Raw genomic sequence first — 13,480 nt, forward strand, 5'->3', positions numbered from 1 at the left:
CTTTCTTTTGGGATATAGAAAATAGGCTAGGAAATTGAGCTCTAAGGGATAAAACTCCACACCAATGATCCTCCCGGAATCTAACTCTAGTTCTCTTCCTAAGAAATTCTGATTTGTTCTTGTGGATACCTTTCCATAGCCCACACCCATAAGCTGATGTTCTTCCATAAGCTACTTTTCTCATTCCCGAACCTCCAAAACCATTTTCCTAGTAATGCACGGTCAATCATGCCTTGCTTTTTGATCTCGAGAACCCCATCTTTCTTTGGGAGGTAAATCTGGTTCTATCTAACCCCCATCTTCCTAGAATTTGTTGAGGTCTTGATACTGAAGAAATTAAACTTTATTGAAATTCTTTAATGATTATTACACACGAACTTTGGTAGGGTATTTATAGAGATTACATGAACTAAGATATAGAAAGTAATCTAATATAAATATTCTAATTAACCTAATAAATCACTTCTACTATTTAATTTTAAATATTCTAATCAACAATACTTCCTAGGATAGAAGATGTTAGTTAATATATACTAAATATATAATCCTCCATCACAAACTTAATAAAAGAACTCTCATTGGAGAGATTTTAGGGGAAAAAAAAACAGAAATCATGAGACATGAATGTGTGGACTAGGGAGTTTTGTAGCGATGTAGAGAGAGGTTAGATTATTGAAAGAAAATTAAAAAAATTAGTAAAGAAGAAGGAAAGGATTTAGGTCCATCGCGGAAGAATGGTGCGTCAAGATCATCCTCTCAATATAGTTTAGGCTCTGATACCTTGAAGAAGTTGATCTTTATTAAAATTCTTTAACGATTATTACATGAACCTTGATGGGGTATTTACAGAGATCACATCAACCAAGATATAGAAAGTACTTCCTAATGTATAAGATACTAATTCGGATATACTAAATATATAATTTCACCATCTCAACCTTTATGTTTATGATAAGATACACTGACAATGATACAATGTATCACATTTATATGTTGCATATCATTCTCTATTAGATACATTTAGATTTTGTAAAACTATATGAACATTTATTTATGATACTTCGCAATGTATATAATACATGCACCATATTGATGCAAAGCACCATATTTTTAAAAAGCAAGTGTGGAATATATTGTCCTCGCAAAATATACCTAAATATTTGATCTTTGGTTTCAGACGTAATTGATCTTGCTTCAAATATTTACTAGAGCATTTTTTTTTTCCTTCATAATTCAACGAGATTTTAAAGTCGCATTATCATTTTGCCCCTAGGTGATCTATCTTCAAGGAATGGAGAATGATGCTGTGGCCCTTATCCAGGATTCTATTAGGATATTAGAGGTTCTTCTATTCATAATTGTTTTTGTTAATATACATATGGAAAATTGGGTTTGTGGCTATGCTGCATCTACTATCTGACTCCCGAGTGTTGGTGGAGTTTCTAGGAAGCTGGCCTAGGGGAATCAGTTATATGCGTGAGGAGATTACGGCATCTTGCTCAGGTAATACATTTTGGGTTACCTACTTGCACAGTTTCCGTGGACATGTTTAGGTTGTTTTTTGAATTTCCCTACAAGTTTATCAGTACAGCTTGTGATCATGAAGTTTTTAGTTGTTCCTTGGATAATATTCAATTTTGACCCTGAATTCTTTCCTGTTTCTTCTTTTAAAAGCACACTATTAAGGTAAATACCAGTATAACTAAGCCAATTTACAAAACCGCTGATTTTAGTGCTATATAAGACCACCACCCCCCCTCCCCCTCTCTCTCTGTCTCTACAAATGTCTAATTTTCTCTCTGCAAATATTGTGTTTTTATGAGAGCTTTCAAAACCTTAAAATTTGTGCATTGGTTTCCGGTGAAAATAGAATTTTTAAGATGCTCAACTAGAACTTCACAATGGCATGTATCGATACTTCTATTCGTTTGGTTCTTATTGTTGTTGTTATTATTATTAATCAATTATCAGATAAGGTTTAAAACAAAAAAAGGATCCATGTCTTCTTTTGTGTAGCCAATAATTGGTGAAGCAGCACCACCAGCGCCCAATTTGGCCATATAGTCAGCTACTAAATTCGTTTCTTGCCAATCATGTTGAATTGAAACATTGTGAAAGGAGGATGTTATGTTTAAAATGTCGCGAAGTATCGATGTCATGTTCCAGGGGTAGCTCATACAATTAAGTATATAGTCTACTGCAAGTTTGAAATCAGAAGAAAGTTTTACTTCTCTGAGATTACTGCTCTTTGCAAGCTCTTGAGTCAACTTGATCCTTGAGAAAAGAAGGACCCTTAACGAACTTATAAATTCTACATCAGTTTTCGAAGCACTGCACCAAGACCTGCGGTGTTGTTTGATACTGATCCATCAATATTAATCTTCGTGACATCACAAGGAGGAGGATACCATTTACAAGGTTTAGATGATGCGACAATAGGCTTGGAGTCTCACCCCATTTTCACAGAATTAACTTAGATTTTGCATTGTCTAATTTTGGCTTGTTGGTATCCTAGAATATAATGAGAGATGTGGGACAGAAGAACCTTCTCACGTAAAAAGAATCCTTGAAGATTCTAGGATTTATTTTAGCCTAGATGTGCCCAATTGCATATTTAAATCTATGTTTCTGTAGAAAAAACTGAATTTATTGAGAATTCTTGGATGATCATTACAAATGCCCCAATTGTGGTATTTATAGACCAACTATCCTATTATAAGAATAATCTAGAAATTCAAGAATAATCTAAAATAATAAACCAACTATCTTATTGTAGAAGATTACATGAATATTCTAGAAAGTCAATAATGATCAAGAATAATCAAGAAGATTCTATGAGATCAGATTTCTTGATTCCCTACACTCCCCCTCAAGTTGGTGCATAGATGTCAATCATGCCCAACTTGCTTATCAGATGTTCAAAGTTAGGTCTAGCAAGCCCCTTAGTCAAGATGTCGGCTGTTTGCTGACTAGAAGGCACAAATGGCAAGCAAACAGTTCCAGCTTCAATTTTTTCCTTAATGAAATGTCGATCAATCTCAATGTGCTTCGTCCTATCATGTTGGACAGGATTGTGAGCAATACTTATTGCAGCCTTGCTGTCGCAGTACAGCTTAAGAGGAAGTTCCACAGTCATCTTGAGTTCTTCGAGGATTCTGTATATCCACAATACCTCACAGATCCCTTGAGCCATTGCTCTAAACTCAGCCTCTGCGCTACTTCTGGCAACAACATTTTGCTTCTTGCTTCGCCAGGTAACCAAGTTTCCCCACACAAAGGTGCAATACTCTGAAGTAGATCTCCTGTCATTCACCGAACTTGCCCAATCTGCATCAGTAAATACCTCAACACTCCTTTGATTTGTCTTTTTGATAAACAGACATTTTCCAGGAGTAGACTTTAAATATCTCAAAATTCGGTAGACCGCCTCGAGGTGTTTTTCATAAGGTGCGTGCATAAATTGACTAACAACACTGACATAGAAGGCAATATCCGGTCGAGTATGAGATAAATAGATTAGTTTTCCAACCAATCTCTGGTATCTACCACTATCAAAAGGATCACTTCCCTCTTCCCAAAGCTTTACATTGGGATCCATGGGAGTCTCAGCCGGTCTGCAATCACTCAACCCGGTTTCCTTCAAAAGATCAAGAATATACTTTCGTTGAGAGACAACGATTCCTCTCCTTGAATGAGCAATTTCCATGCCAAGGAAATATCTTAGCGCTCCTAAATCCTTGATCTCGAATTTTAATGCAAGGCTCTTCTTCAGTCTTTCTATTAGCACAACAATCTTTCCTTCATGAGAGAACTTGAAAAACAAGGTATGATCAGCTTGTCCTTGAGAATATCCTTGTTTTCTGACAGACTGTGTGAACTTCTCAAACGAATCCCTTAGAGACTGTTTGAGACCACACAGGGACTTTTTTAGTTTGCATACTCTTGAGCCAAACTTCTCCTCAAAGCCCGGCGGACTATCCATGTACACTTCTTCCTCCAAGTCACTCCAAGTCACCATTGAGGAAGGCATTCTTCACATCTAGTTGTTGCAAGGGCCAGTCCATATTAGCAGCAATAGATAAAAGTACTCTCACCGTCTTTAATTTTGCAACAGGAGCAAAAATCTCAGAATAATCAATGTCATATGTTTGGGTGAATCCCTTTGCCACCAACCTAGCCTTGTATCTTTCCACTGAACCATCAGAGTTGTACTTCATAGTGAAGACCCATTTACAATTCACAGTGGTCTTCCCAGTTGGCAATGCCTCAACACTCAAAGTATTGTTCTTCTCAAGAGCTCTCATATCTTCAAGTACTGCTTCCTTCCACTTTGGAACCTTTAGAGCCTCCTGTGCACTGTTAGGAATTTTTACACTGGACAATTGAGAGATAAAAGCAGCAAGAGATGAAGACAATTTCGAGTATGATACAAATTTAGACAGTGGATGACTAGTACAAGATCTAACCCCTTTACGAAGAGGTATAGGAATGTCTAAATCAGAAGGCTTAGACTGACTGTTGGGAAGAGAAAGAGAATTACCTGTAACAGACTCAGATTGTTGATTCGTCCTTGGTTCAGAATCATGGCTGTGCTGTAGAGTCAATTCTTCTTTCCTTTTCTTATGATTCTTCTTCAAGTAAACAATCCCTTTCCAAGTTCGGTCACCTTCCTTGAATCTATTATCATGTTGTGACATTATAGTAGGCTGTTCCTTATTTTCAGTTTTCAAAAATTGTTGTTCAGAATTCTGATTTTTAGATTGTTTTTCAAATGTAGGCCTAGACTCAAGGGAAACTTCAATCATAATAGGAGGAGTTTCAAGGAATGAATCTTGGCCATTTACTGTAGGTGCAGAGATATTAGACTCAGACTCTTGCGAGAGAAACACATCATCTGAGAGAAAAACATTGCCCGAGTTAAATGAATCTTCCTTAAAAATCTCCTCCTGAAGATGAATATCCTTAAAATATGGTTGTTTTTCAAAAAATATAACATCCATTGTGACAAAACATTTTTTCGATATCGGGTCAAAACATTTATAGCCTTTCTGAGTTGGGGAGTAACCAATGAAGACACATTTTATAGTTCTGGGCTCAAGTTTTCCAATTTTTCGATGTTCATGAACAAAAATCGTACAACCAAATATTTTTAGAGGTAGATCAGCAGAAAGTCTAATAATTGGAAAACAATTTGTGAAAACTTGGAAAGGAGTTCGAAATTGTAAAACTTTGGAGGGTATTCTGTTTATTAAGTACGCAGCAGTTAAAACAACCTCTCCCCACAGATACTTGGGAACTTTAGTTGCAAAAAGTAACGCGCAAGCCACCTCCAACAGATGTTTATTTTTTCTTTCTGCAACACCATTCTGTTGGGGTGTATCGATGCAAGAACTGTGATGAATTATTCCTTTTTCAAGAATTTTTTTTCCAAGGTCATGTTAAAATACTTTCCCATTATCACTCCTGAAAACTTGTATGTTAGTTTGAAATTGAGTCTGCACCATATTGTAAAAATTTTTAAAAACGCGTTCGGCCTCTGATTTTTCTTTCAATAAATACACCTAGCAAAGTCGAGTATGATCATCTATAAATGTGATGAACCATCTCTTGTTAGAAGGTGTACTTATCTTATTAGGACCTCAAACATCATTGTGAATAATAGTGAAAGGTTTTGATGGTTTATATGGTTGTGAAGGAAAAGATGTACGGTGGTGTTTTGCAAATTCACATATTTCACAATGAAACATAGATGGATATTTATTGCCAAACAACTTAGGAAACAAATGTTTTAAATATTTGAAACTTGGATGACCTAATTTTAAATGCCATAACATAATATTATTATTGGAAATATAAATAGATTCAAAGCAGGATCTTATTTGTTGAGATTGTCGCCTCGATACAGATTCATCATCAAGGAAGTAGAGTCCTCCACTCTGTTTAGCACTGCCAATCATCCTCCCCGAGGTCAAATCCTGGAACACACAATGAGTTGGGAAAAATTAGTTTGACAGTTTTGATCACGGGTTAGCTTACTGATAGACAAAAGATTACACGAAAGTTTGGGAACGTGAAGAACATTGTGAAGAGTGAGTGATGGAGATAATATAATAGAACCTTTTCCTGCAATGGCTGAGAGAGAGAGCCATATGTAATTTTAATTTTCTGATTACCTGTACAAGGATTATACAAAGAAAAAAATTTTGACAACCCTGTCATATGATCGGTTGCACCTGAATCGATGACCCAGGTGCGATCAGGGTAGACACCAATGAGAGCTGTTTTCAGGTAATTACCTTTTTTAGCCAAAGAATAAGAAGGATTTTTCTGAGACTCGAGAAACTTGTACAATTGGTCTATTTGTTCCTTGGTGAAAGGAAACGAATTTGAAGAAGACTGCTGCTCTTGATCCGAGACACTAGCCTGAAGTGCACGCCCCTCTCCACCAGATTTCTTCTTCCAGTTTTGAGGCTTGACATGAATTTTCTAGCAAGTTTCCCGTGTGTGCCACGGACGTTTGCAGTGATCGCACCACGGCCATTCAGAATGCTTACCATCCTTCTTCACCTCCTCCTGAAAATCCCGAGTTAGTAGTACTAGGAACCGATTTGTTGTTAAGCATCACACTCTGCCGTGCTTTTTCTCTCCGAACATCTGAGAAGGCTTCACGAATTGTTGGCAGAGGAGTTTTCCCTAAAAGTCAGCCTTACATCTCGTCTAACTCTTTGTTAAGTCCTGCCAAGAACATAAATACACGATCATTCTCCTGTCGTTTCATGAACCGGACACTATCATTCGCGCACTCCCTGACATCATCATAACAGAGGTCTAACTCCTGCCACAATGTCATCAACTCGTTGTAATAGGAGGTTACATCTCGGTCACCCTGTTTCGTGTGCCAAAGTTTGGATTTTAAACCAAAAATCTGCGAAGAATTTTCTAGATCGGAATACGTATCCCTGACTGCTTCCCAAACATCTTTGGCCGTCAATAGGAACATGAAGGGCTTGCCAATTGCGGGTTCCATTGAGTTCGCCAGCCACGCAATAATCAAAGAATTTTCTGATTTCCAGGTCTTGAGAGTCAAATTTACATCTGCAGGTTTTGTCACTTCTCCTGTCAGATATCCAAGCTTCCCCTTGCCTTCCAAAATCAAAAGAACGATTTGCGACCATTCCGTGTAGTTTTTTCCATTTAAACGGTGGATATTCAATTGGAACGAATTCATGGACCCTTCCGAACCATTGAATGAGATGGAGGAGCTCAGGTTTGAACTTGCGGTGCTTTCCCTTGACGCTGCTGAGTCTTTGCTGGTCGTACCGGTTAAAGCCGTCTTCTACGGATTTTGGCTCGCCATAGGTAATCCCTAGATCAGAACCTAGTGCTTTGATAGCATGTAGAAAAAACTGAATTTATTGAGAATTCTTAGATGATCATTACAAATGCCCCAATAGTGGTATTTATGGACCAACTATCCTATTACAAGAATAATCTAGAAATTCAAGAATAATCTAGAATAATAATCCAACTATCCTATCATAGAAAATTACAGGAATATTCTAGAAAGTCAAGAGTGATCAAGAATAATCCAGAAGATTCTATGAGATCAGATTTCCTGATTCTCCTACAGTTTCATTAGAGAAGAAGTGACCCTTTTCTTTTGGCAATCTGGATGAGCCATTTTAGCTTACCATCAAGGGAATAGAATCTGGAGCTTCTAATTTCGAATGGTCTTAATATGGACTTGGTTCACAGATTCACAACAATTCGAGCATAGCAGAAATGACATAGGGATTATGATACCAAATTTCCAAAGATTATCCAATGTCGCAAGCTTGTTTGAATGAGCATGCCAGATACAAAATGCATGCTTTGTGGTATGATACGAATACCAAACAAATCTATTCCAGTGTTGTGGAACGTCCATTAGAGATTGGAATCCAGATTACTCTACATGTGTTATTAGGGGTGGTCCATGATGTCTCTATTAGTGATAGTCCACAATGTCTCTATAAGTGATAGTCCACGATGTCTCTGCTGAACTCATCTCACGCTATAGCAAGAGCCCACTCCCCAATAGACCTTTCCTTCTCCCATGGATGATGAACATCTGCACTAAACTGTCAACTATCTCCATCAGAGAGGACCCTTTGTTGAATTTAATGCTTAAAGTTCCAGGAGTAGGGAAGGAGCAACCCGTCAGGGGTTTCACCCAATAAGGCATCAAAAATAGATTTGTGCCCCACTGTCACTGTGATCCAGCTTATATTCTTTTCTTGTTCATTCTGTGATGATTGGTCACCAATTGTTGTTCATAGAGTTGATTGAGGAGATTCATGTTTGGGTTTCAGCGACTATCAGAGATCTAGTTAAAATTTTGTTGAAAGATCCACTGTTTTTAGACCATTAGATATTTCCTTATTCTTAAGCCGTAGGTCTCATCATGGAAGTCCTGTTTCAAAAATATGGGGTTTTTAGGGAATTTGGTTTAGGATTTTGGGTAAAGATTAAAGATTTGAGATTGAGTTTAGATGTGTGCCTGTTGTTTTTTCTCTTTCTCCTTTTGTGTTGCAATTTTCCCAATCGGTGTGTCACCTCGATCACTGGGGTTCTTTGTATCCTCTTTTTTTGTTACTTATATAATCTTTTGCTTATAAAAAAATATAGAAATGATTTTTCTTTTTAAAGTTTCTTTTAAGTCCTGTTTCAATAGGGATCCTCATAGATTTAGTTTCTAAACCTAATATAGAGTACTAGAATGTATGATTTAAATTTCTGAAGTTCCATTCCTTAATGAGATACTTCTATGGTCTTGCCAATTGCTTGAAAGGCATGATCGAGTTTCTATTCAACCTTTGGTGGTGAACTGTTTTAAGTTTTTAAATTAAGTCCTTAAACATGATGATAAAAAGTGATCCATGAAAGAATGCAAAGATGGTGAAGGAGACGATCAACTAACTTGTCACTTACTTTGCACATGGAGGAAAAAATTAACGATAATTCTCTGACTTTAATTTATTGACTCAAAATCTTGCCTGAGCTAGTAGATCAAACGATAACAATAATATTCTACATGTGTTATGTATGAATTGAATTGAGAGAATTCTAATTTGATTAATTACAAAGCCCTAATTAGGATTTAAAGGGATTACAAAGTCTAATGAGTGAAAAAGACAAAAAATGACAAAAGACATAAAATATTAAATAAAATAGAATTATTCAACACTCCCCCGCAAGTTAGTATGTGGATATCGGCAACGCCCAACTTGGACAAGATACCTTTAAAGGTGTTTTTGTTAACACCTTTGGTAAAAATATTGGCAAGATGCTGGGGTGTAGGAGCAAAAGGGAGTACAAATCTGCCTAGAAACAATCTTTTCTCTAATGAAATGTCGATCAACTTCGATATGTTTCGTTCTATCACCCTGAACTGGGTTTGCTGCTATATTAATAGCTGATTTATTATTATTTTTTGATCGATAAAGATAAATTTATTAAGAGAAAGAAAATGAGGGGGGTCGAGGGGACCAACCCAAGACAAAGAAAAGAAACAAGAGAAAAGCAAGACAACAACAATAAAACAAACAAAAGATTCTCGGACAACGAACAAACCCTATCCCATCTCATAACAAAATCTTCAAAGAAAATCCCCTTAAATTCCTTATAAAGTTTACTCCATGCAAACATGAACTCTAAAATAGCAAGAACTAAGCTTTCCATCATCGCCTCTTTCCCCTAAAAAATGCATTGATTGTGATGTTTCCAAATTCCCCAACAAATTGCGAAAGGAACCAAGGACCAGAGAATCCATTTAGAAGACGAGAAAGCTCCTCTCCACGACAACCAAGACTCCAAAGCCGACATGACTGATCTGGGAAAGCAACCCACAATACCAAACAAAAATAAGAAATGTGACCAAATGTAATGAGCCACACGACAATTAATGAGTAAGTGGCCACCATTTCAGCTTGAGACCTGCACATACAACACTGATTTATTATCACAATTTAATAAATAGTTGATTTATTATCTCAATTTAAAGTATCAGGAAAAAAAAAAGGCTAGAGTTTTTGGAGTTGTAGTAAGGTTGGGTCTTGGGGGCCGATGGAGGTAGGCTTTGATACCAAATTGAATTGAGAGAATTCTAACTTGATTAAGTACGAATTTCTAATTAGGCTTTAAAGGGATTACAAAGTCTAATAAGTGGAAAAGACAAAAAAAAAAGGAGAAAAGACATAAAATACTAAATAAAATAGAGTTATTCAATAGTATGTTAGGTTCAAAACCACTTGATTGCTCGTTTTGATCATGCAAAGTTCGTTTGGAAGGACAATTGTGTGACCTTGCCTAAATGATAGGATGCATCTACACCTTCAGAGCCATTGGCTATCTGGTTAATAGTGTGATGAGGTGGCATCTACAAGTTCCTAGCATTCTACTTTTGTGTTTATCATACTTATCTGTCATTGAATATTTCTTTTTAGGGGTGGAATTCATTGGACACTGTAATTGCAGCGGAAAGTCTAGCCTTGACCCTACAATCCATTGGGAACTTAAAGGAAGCACAAGAGCTTCTAGAACGGAAAGTCATTTATCAAGTGCCTATAAAATAGTTATAGTTCATGTTCACCAAATGATATGCATAATCATTTTTCATTGCAGGTGTCTTGATGTTAGAGAAACCATACTTCCCAAAGACCATATTCAGGTTTGTTATTTTTACTAGTTATAATAACAATGGATTAGATTGAATTGGAAATGGAAAGATTTGTACAAGTTATATGTTTCATAATTTTTTTTAGGGTGGTAGCTTCTGACAATGATACTTTGTTTTCCATTTTCATTCTTTGTTGGTGCCTCTTTGAGATGATTCCTAATCGATGATACTTGTTCCATAAGAGTTTGGTGCAATTAGCATCAGTACTGTTTTGCAAATTAAATGAATGACTCTAATCATTTAGCATATATTGTTCATGAAAATCATAAAAGCTAAAATCACATTCCTTCCACTATGGCCTTTCATTTGTGTCTAAATCTTTTTCTTGCGTCCTATGATGATATTTTCTTTTTTGCATTTTTCACTTTTTGTGTGTGCTTCTTCAAGTTGATTCTTGGTCGAAACCAACATTTGCCCTCTTGCAAATCTAATGAATTACTTTTGTCTTGCATAATAGCTCATTCTAGGTATACGAAACTAAAATCACAGTCCTTCTCCAATAATTCCTCTGATTTGTTTCCCAATCCTTCTTTCCCATCTCCACACTAGAACACATCATCGTGGTTTTTTTTTATTATCAATAAACCTATCTATATATGCAATTAGTAAATCGGTGATGGAGGGTATTGAACCCATCGGGGGAGCAGTTTTCAACTTTTTCTTTCAATAGCCGGCCAAATGACTACAGGATCATCGGTCTACTCTACCTCAATTCACCATTTCGAACCTTATACAGAAGGTTTTTCCGTACCAGCTCCTTCTACCTATACCGCAGTTGAAGCACCTAAAGGAGAATTTGGTGTAAGTATTATTTTTGTCAACATCTGCACCTTTTGTGAATTTAGCCTACGGATTCTATTGTCTAGCATTTATCATGAATTCTAGATAGCAAAACTAAATTCTCAGCACTTTTCCTCTAAAGCCACTCATGTATTTCCATATATTTTGGAGTAAATTTTTTTTAATTTGATTGAATGTGAACTTGAGAATACTTTTTATCAAAGCCTATATATATGACTGTTGATGCAGGACGGTGAGGGAAGAAAAGAAGATATGGGGTTTAGGGAATTTGGTTTACGATTTTGGGTAAGGATTTGGGTGACAATAGGAAAAGGGTTTCCAAAATCTCAATTGGTCATATGTTGAAATGTAAAACACAAAGTTTTCCAATTACAATATTTTGAAATTACGATTAGGGAAAGTTTAGGGTAACTAGTTGGAGTTAAGTGATAGAGTATAGGGCAGATTTGAAAAAGAGATTAATGAAATAAGGATTAAAGAAAATGAGAAAAGATTAAGGGTAGAATAAAATGAGTTTCAAGAATCAAGAATCAAGAACTAAGAATTCAAGTAAGTTAAGAGAAAATGATAGAAAGAAAAAAATAAAGATTAGAAGAAAAAAGAGAAGGGATAGAAAAATAGAACCTTGTAATCACACAAAAATGGTGGAGAACTCACAAACTCATTCTTTATTCATCAAAATTCTTTGAAAAAAAAGCCCTAGTACAATATATATATCTATATATATATATATATAGCGGTTAGCAGTCCTAAAGTTTGCCAAACATTTTTCAAAATATGGGTTAGAAGTTTTGGAATGAGCTGATTTTTTGTGAGGATGATCTCTATGATGAGGAGATCATCCTCACCAAAAATCAGCTCATTTTGAAATTTCTAACCCTAGTTTACAAATTGAAGAATCGTGGACCGTCCAATTTTTGTAAATCACTTTTGACGGGGTTAGAAGTTTTGGAATAAGCTGATTTTTGGTGAGGATGATCTCCTCATCATAAAGATCATCCTCACAAAAAATCAGCTCAATCCAAAACTTCTAACCCATGTTTTGAAAAATGTTTGGCACAATGTTTGGCAAACTTTAGGGCTGTTGAACCGCTCCCTATATATATATATTAAGAAAATAAAGTCAAGAATCTTAATCAAACTAAAATAACCTAATTTCCTAACTTTCTTTCATAATTTTTCAACCCTAATAAACTTAAATAAAAGACAAACTAAAGTTACTAAACTACCCCTAAATATTATATCAAGTCCATGGGCCAATAAAACATCAAAGTAAGCTAAAAAAACACCAAAGTAAAGTCCTAAAACAAAAAACTAAATAAATAACTAATCTAAAATAATCTCGAACGATAAAATGATAAATCTAGACCCAAATAAGTGAAAACCTAAATAATTACAAAATTTTTGTCGAAACCCTTGACCGTTGACTTGATTTGCGCTCCGCATTAACTATAGCCCCCCTCGGACTTATCTTATTTTCACCCCCTTTCCAAGCATACCCCCTCAACTTTATATATTGACTTTCTTTTTCTCCCCTTTTCCAATAAGAGAAAATTGATTGAGTTGGTTTGAGCACATTCGACAAAGGCCAATTGCTGCCCTAATTAGAAGGAATATACAAGTTGAAGATTCTAAAAGAGTAAAAGAAAGATGCAAAAGAACTGGATACAAATGGTGAAAGTAGATATGAACTCACTTTCAAGAATGGAAGACTAGGCTCTAGACAGAATTGAATAAAGGATCATAATTTGTTTAGTGAACCACGAATCTTTGGGATAAGGCTTCGATGATGATGATGATGAGCTTGTTTGCTAATTATGCTAATACTAAGTCTTTTTCTTGGTGTCATGTTCAACAAAGGACCCTTATGACATTCAATATTTTGCTCACTTTTTTTTTTTTTTTTTCAAATATCCCTTTTATTATCAACTTCTTACAATGCTATTACTTAGTGTCATTATG

At 35.8% G+C, this 13,480-nt stretch overlaps 2 protein-coding genes across 9 annotated transcripts in view; both read left to right on the plus strand.

The window, feature by feature from the left end:
* Window positions 1-13,480, plus strand: part of LOC147393967 (Tetratricopeptide repeat (TPR)-like superfamily protein) — a 58,214-nt gene that overhangs the window by 34,065 nt on the left and 10,669 nt on the right. For all 8 annotated transcript variants that reach the window (XM_086453924.1, XM_086453920.1, XM_086453921.1 and 5 more), the window contains 2 exons: window positions 1,274-1,342; window positions 1,447-1,503. In XM_086453924.1, the coding sequence (XP_086310050.1) occupies window positions 1,274-1,342; window positions 1,447-1,503 (126 nt within the window). The remainder of the gene's footprint in view (window positions 1-1,273; window positions 1,343-1,446; window positions 1,504-13,480) is intronic.
* The window catches only part of LOC147393968 (uncharacterized), a 38,471-nt gene continuing 35,483 nt past the window's right edge, over window positions 10,493-13,480 (plus strand). Inside the window, exons 1-2 of the mRNA XM_086453931.1 lie at window positions 10,493-10,581; window positions 10,662-10,708. The gene's annotated coding sequence lies outside the window, so the exon portion shown is untranslated. The remainder of the gene's footprint in view (window positions 10,582-10,661; window positions 10,709-13,480) is intronic.

Source organism: Akebia trifoliata, chromosome 9, assembly GCF_017979445.1.
Source record: "Akebia trifoliata isolate Shusen 1 chromosome 9, ASM1797944v1, whole genome shotgun sequence".
In the NCBI taxonomy this organism is placed as follows: domain Eukaryota; kingdom Viridiplantae; phylum Streptophyta; class Magnoliopsida; order Ranunculales; family Lardizabalaceae; genus Akebia; species Akebia trifoliata.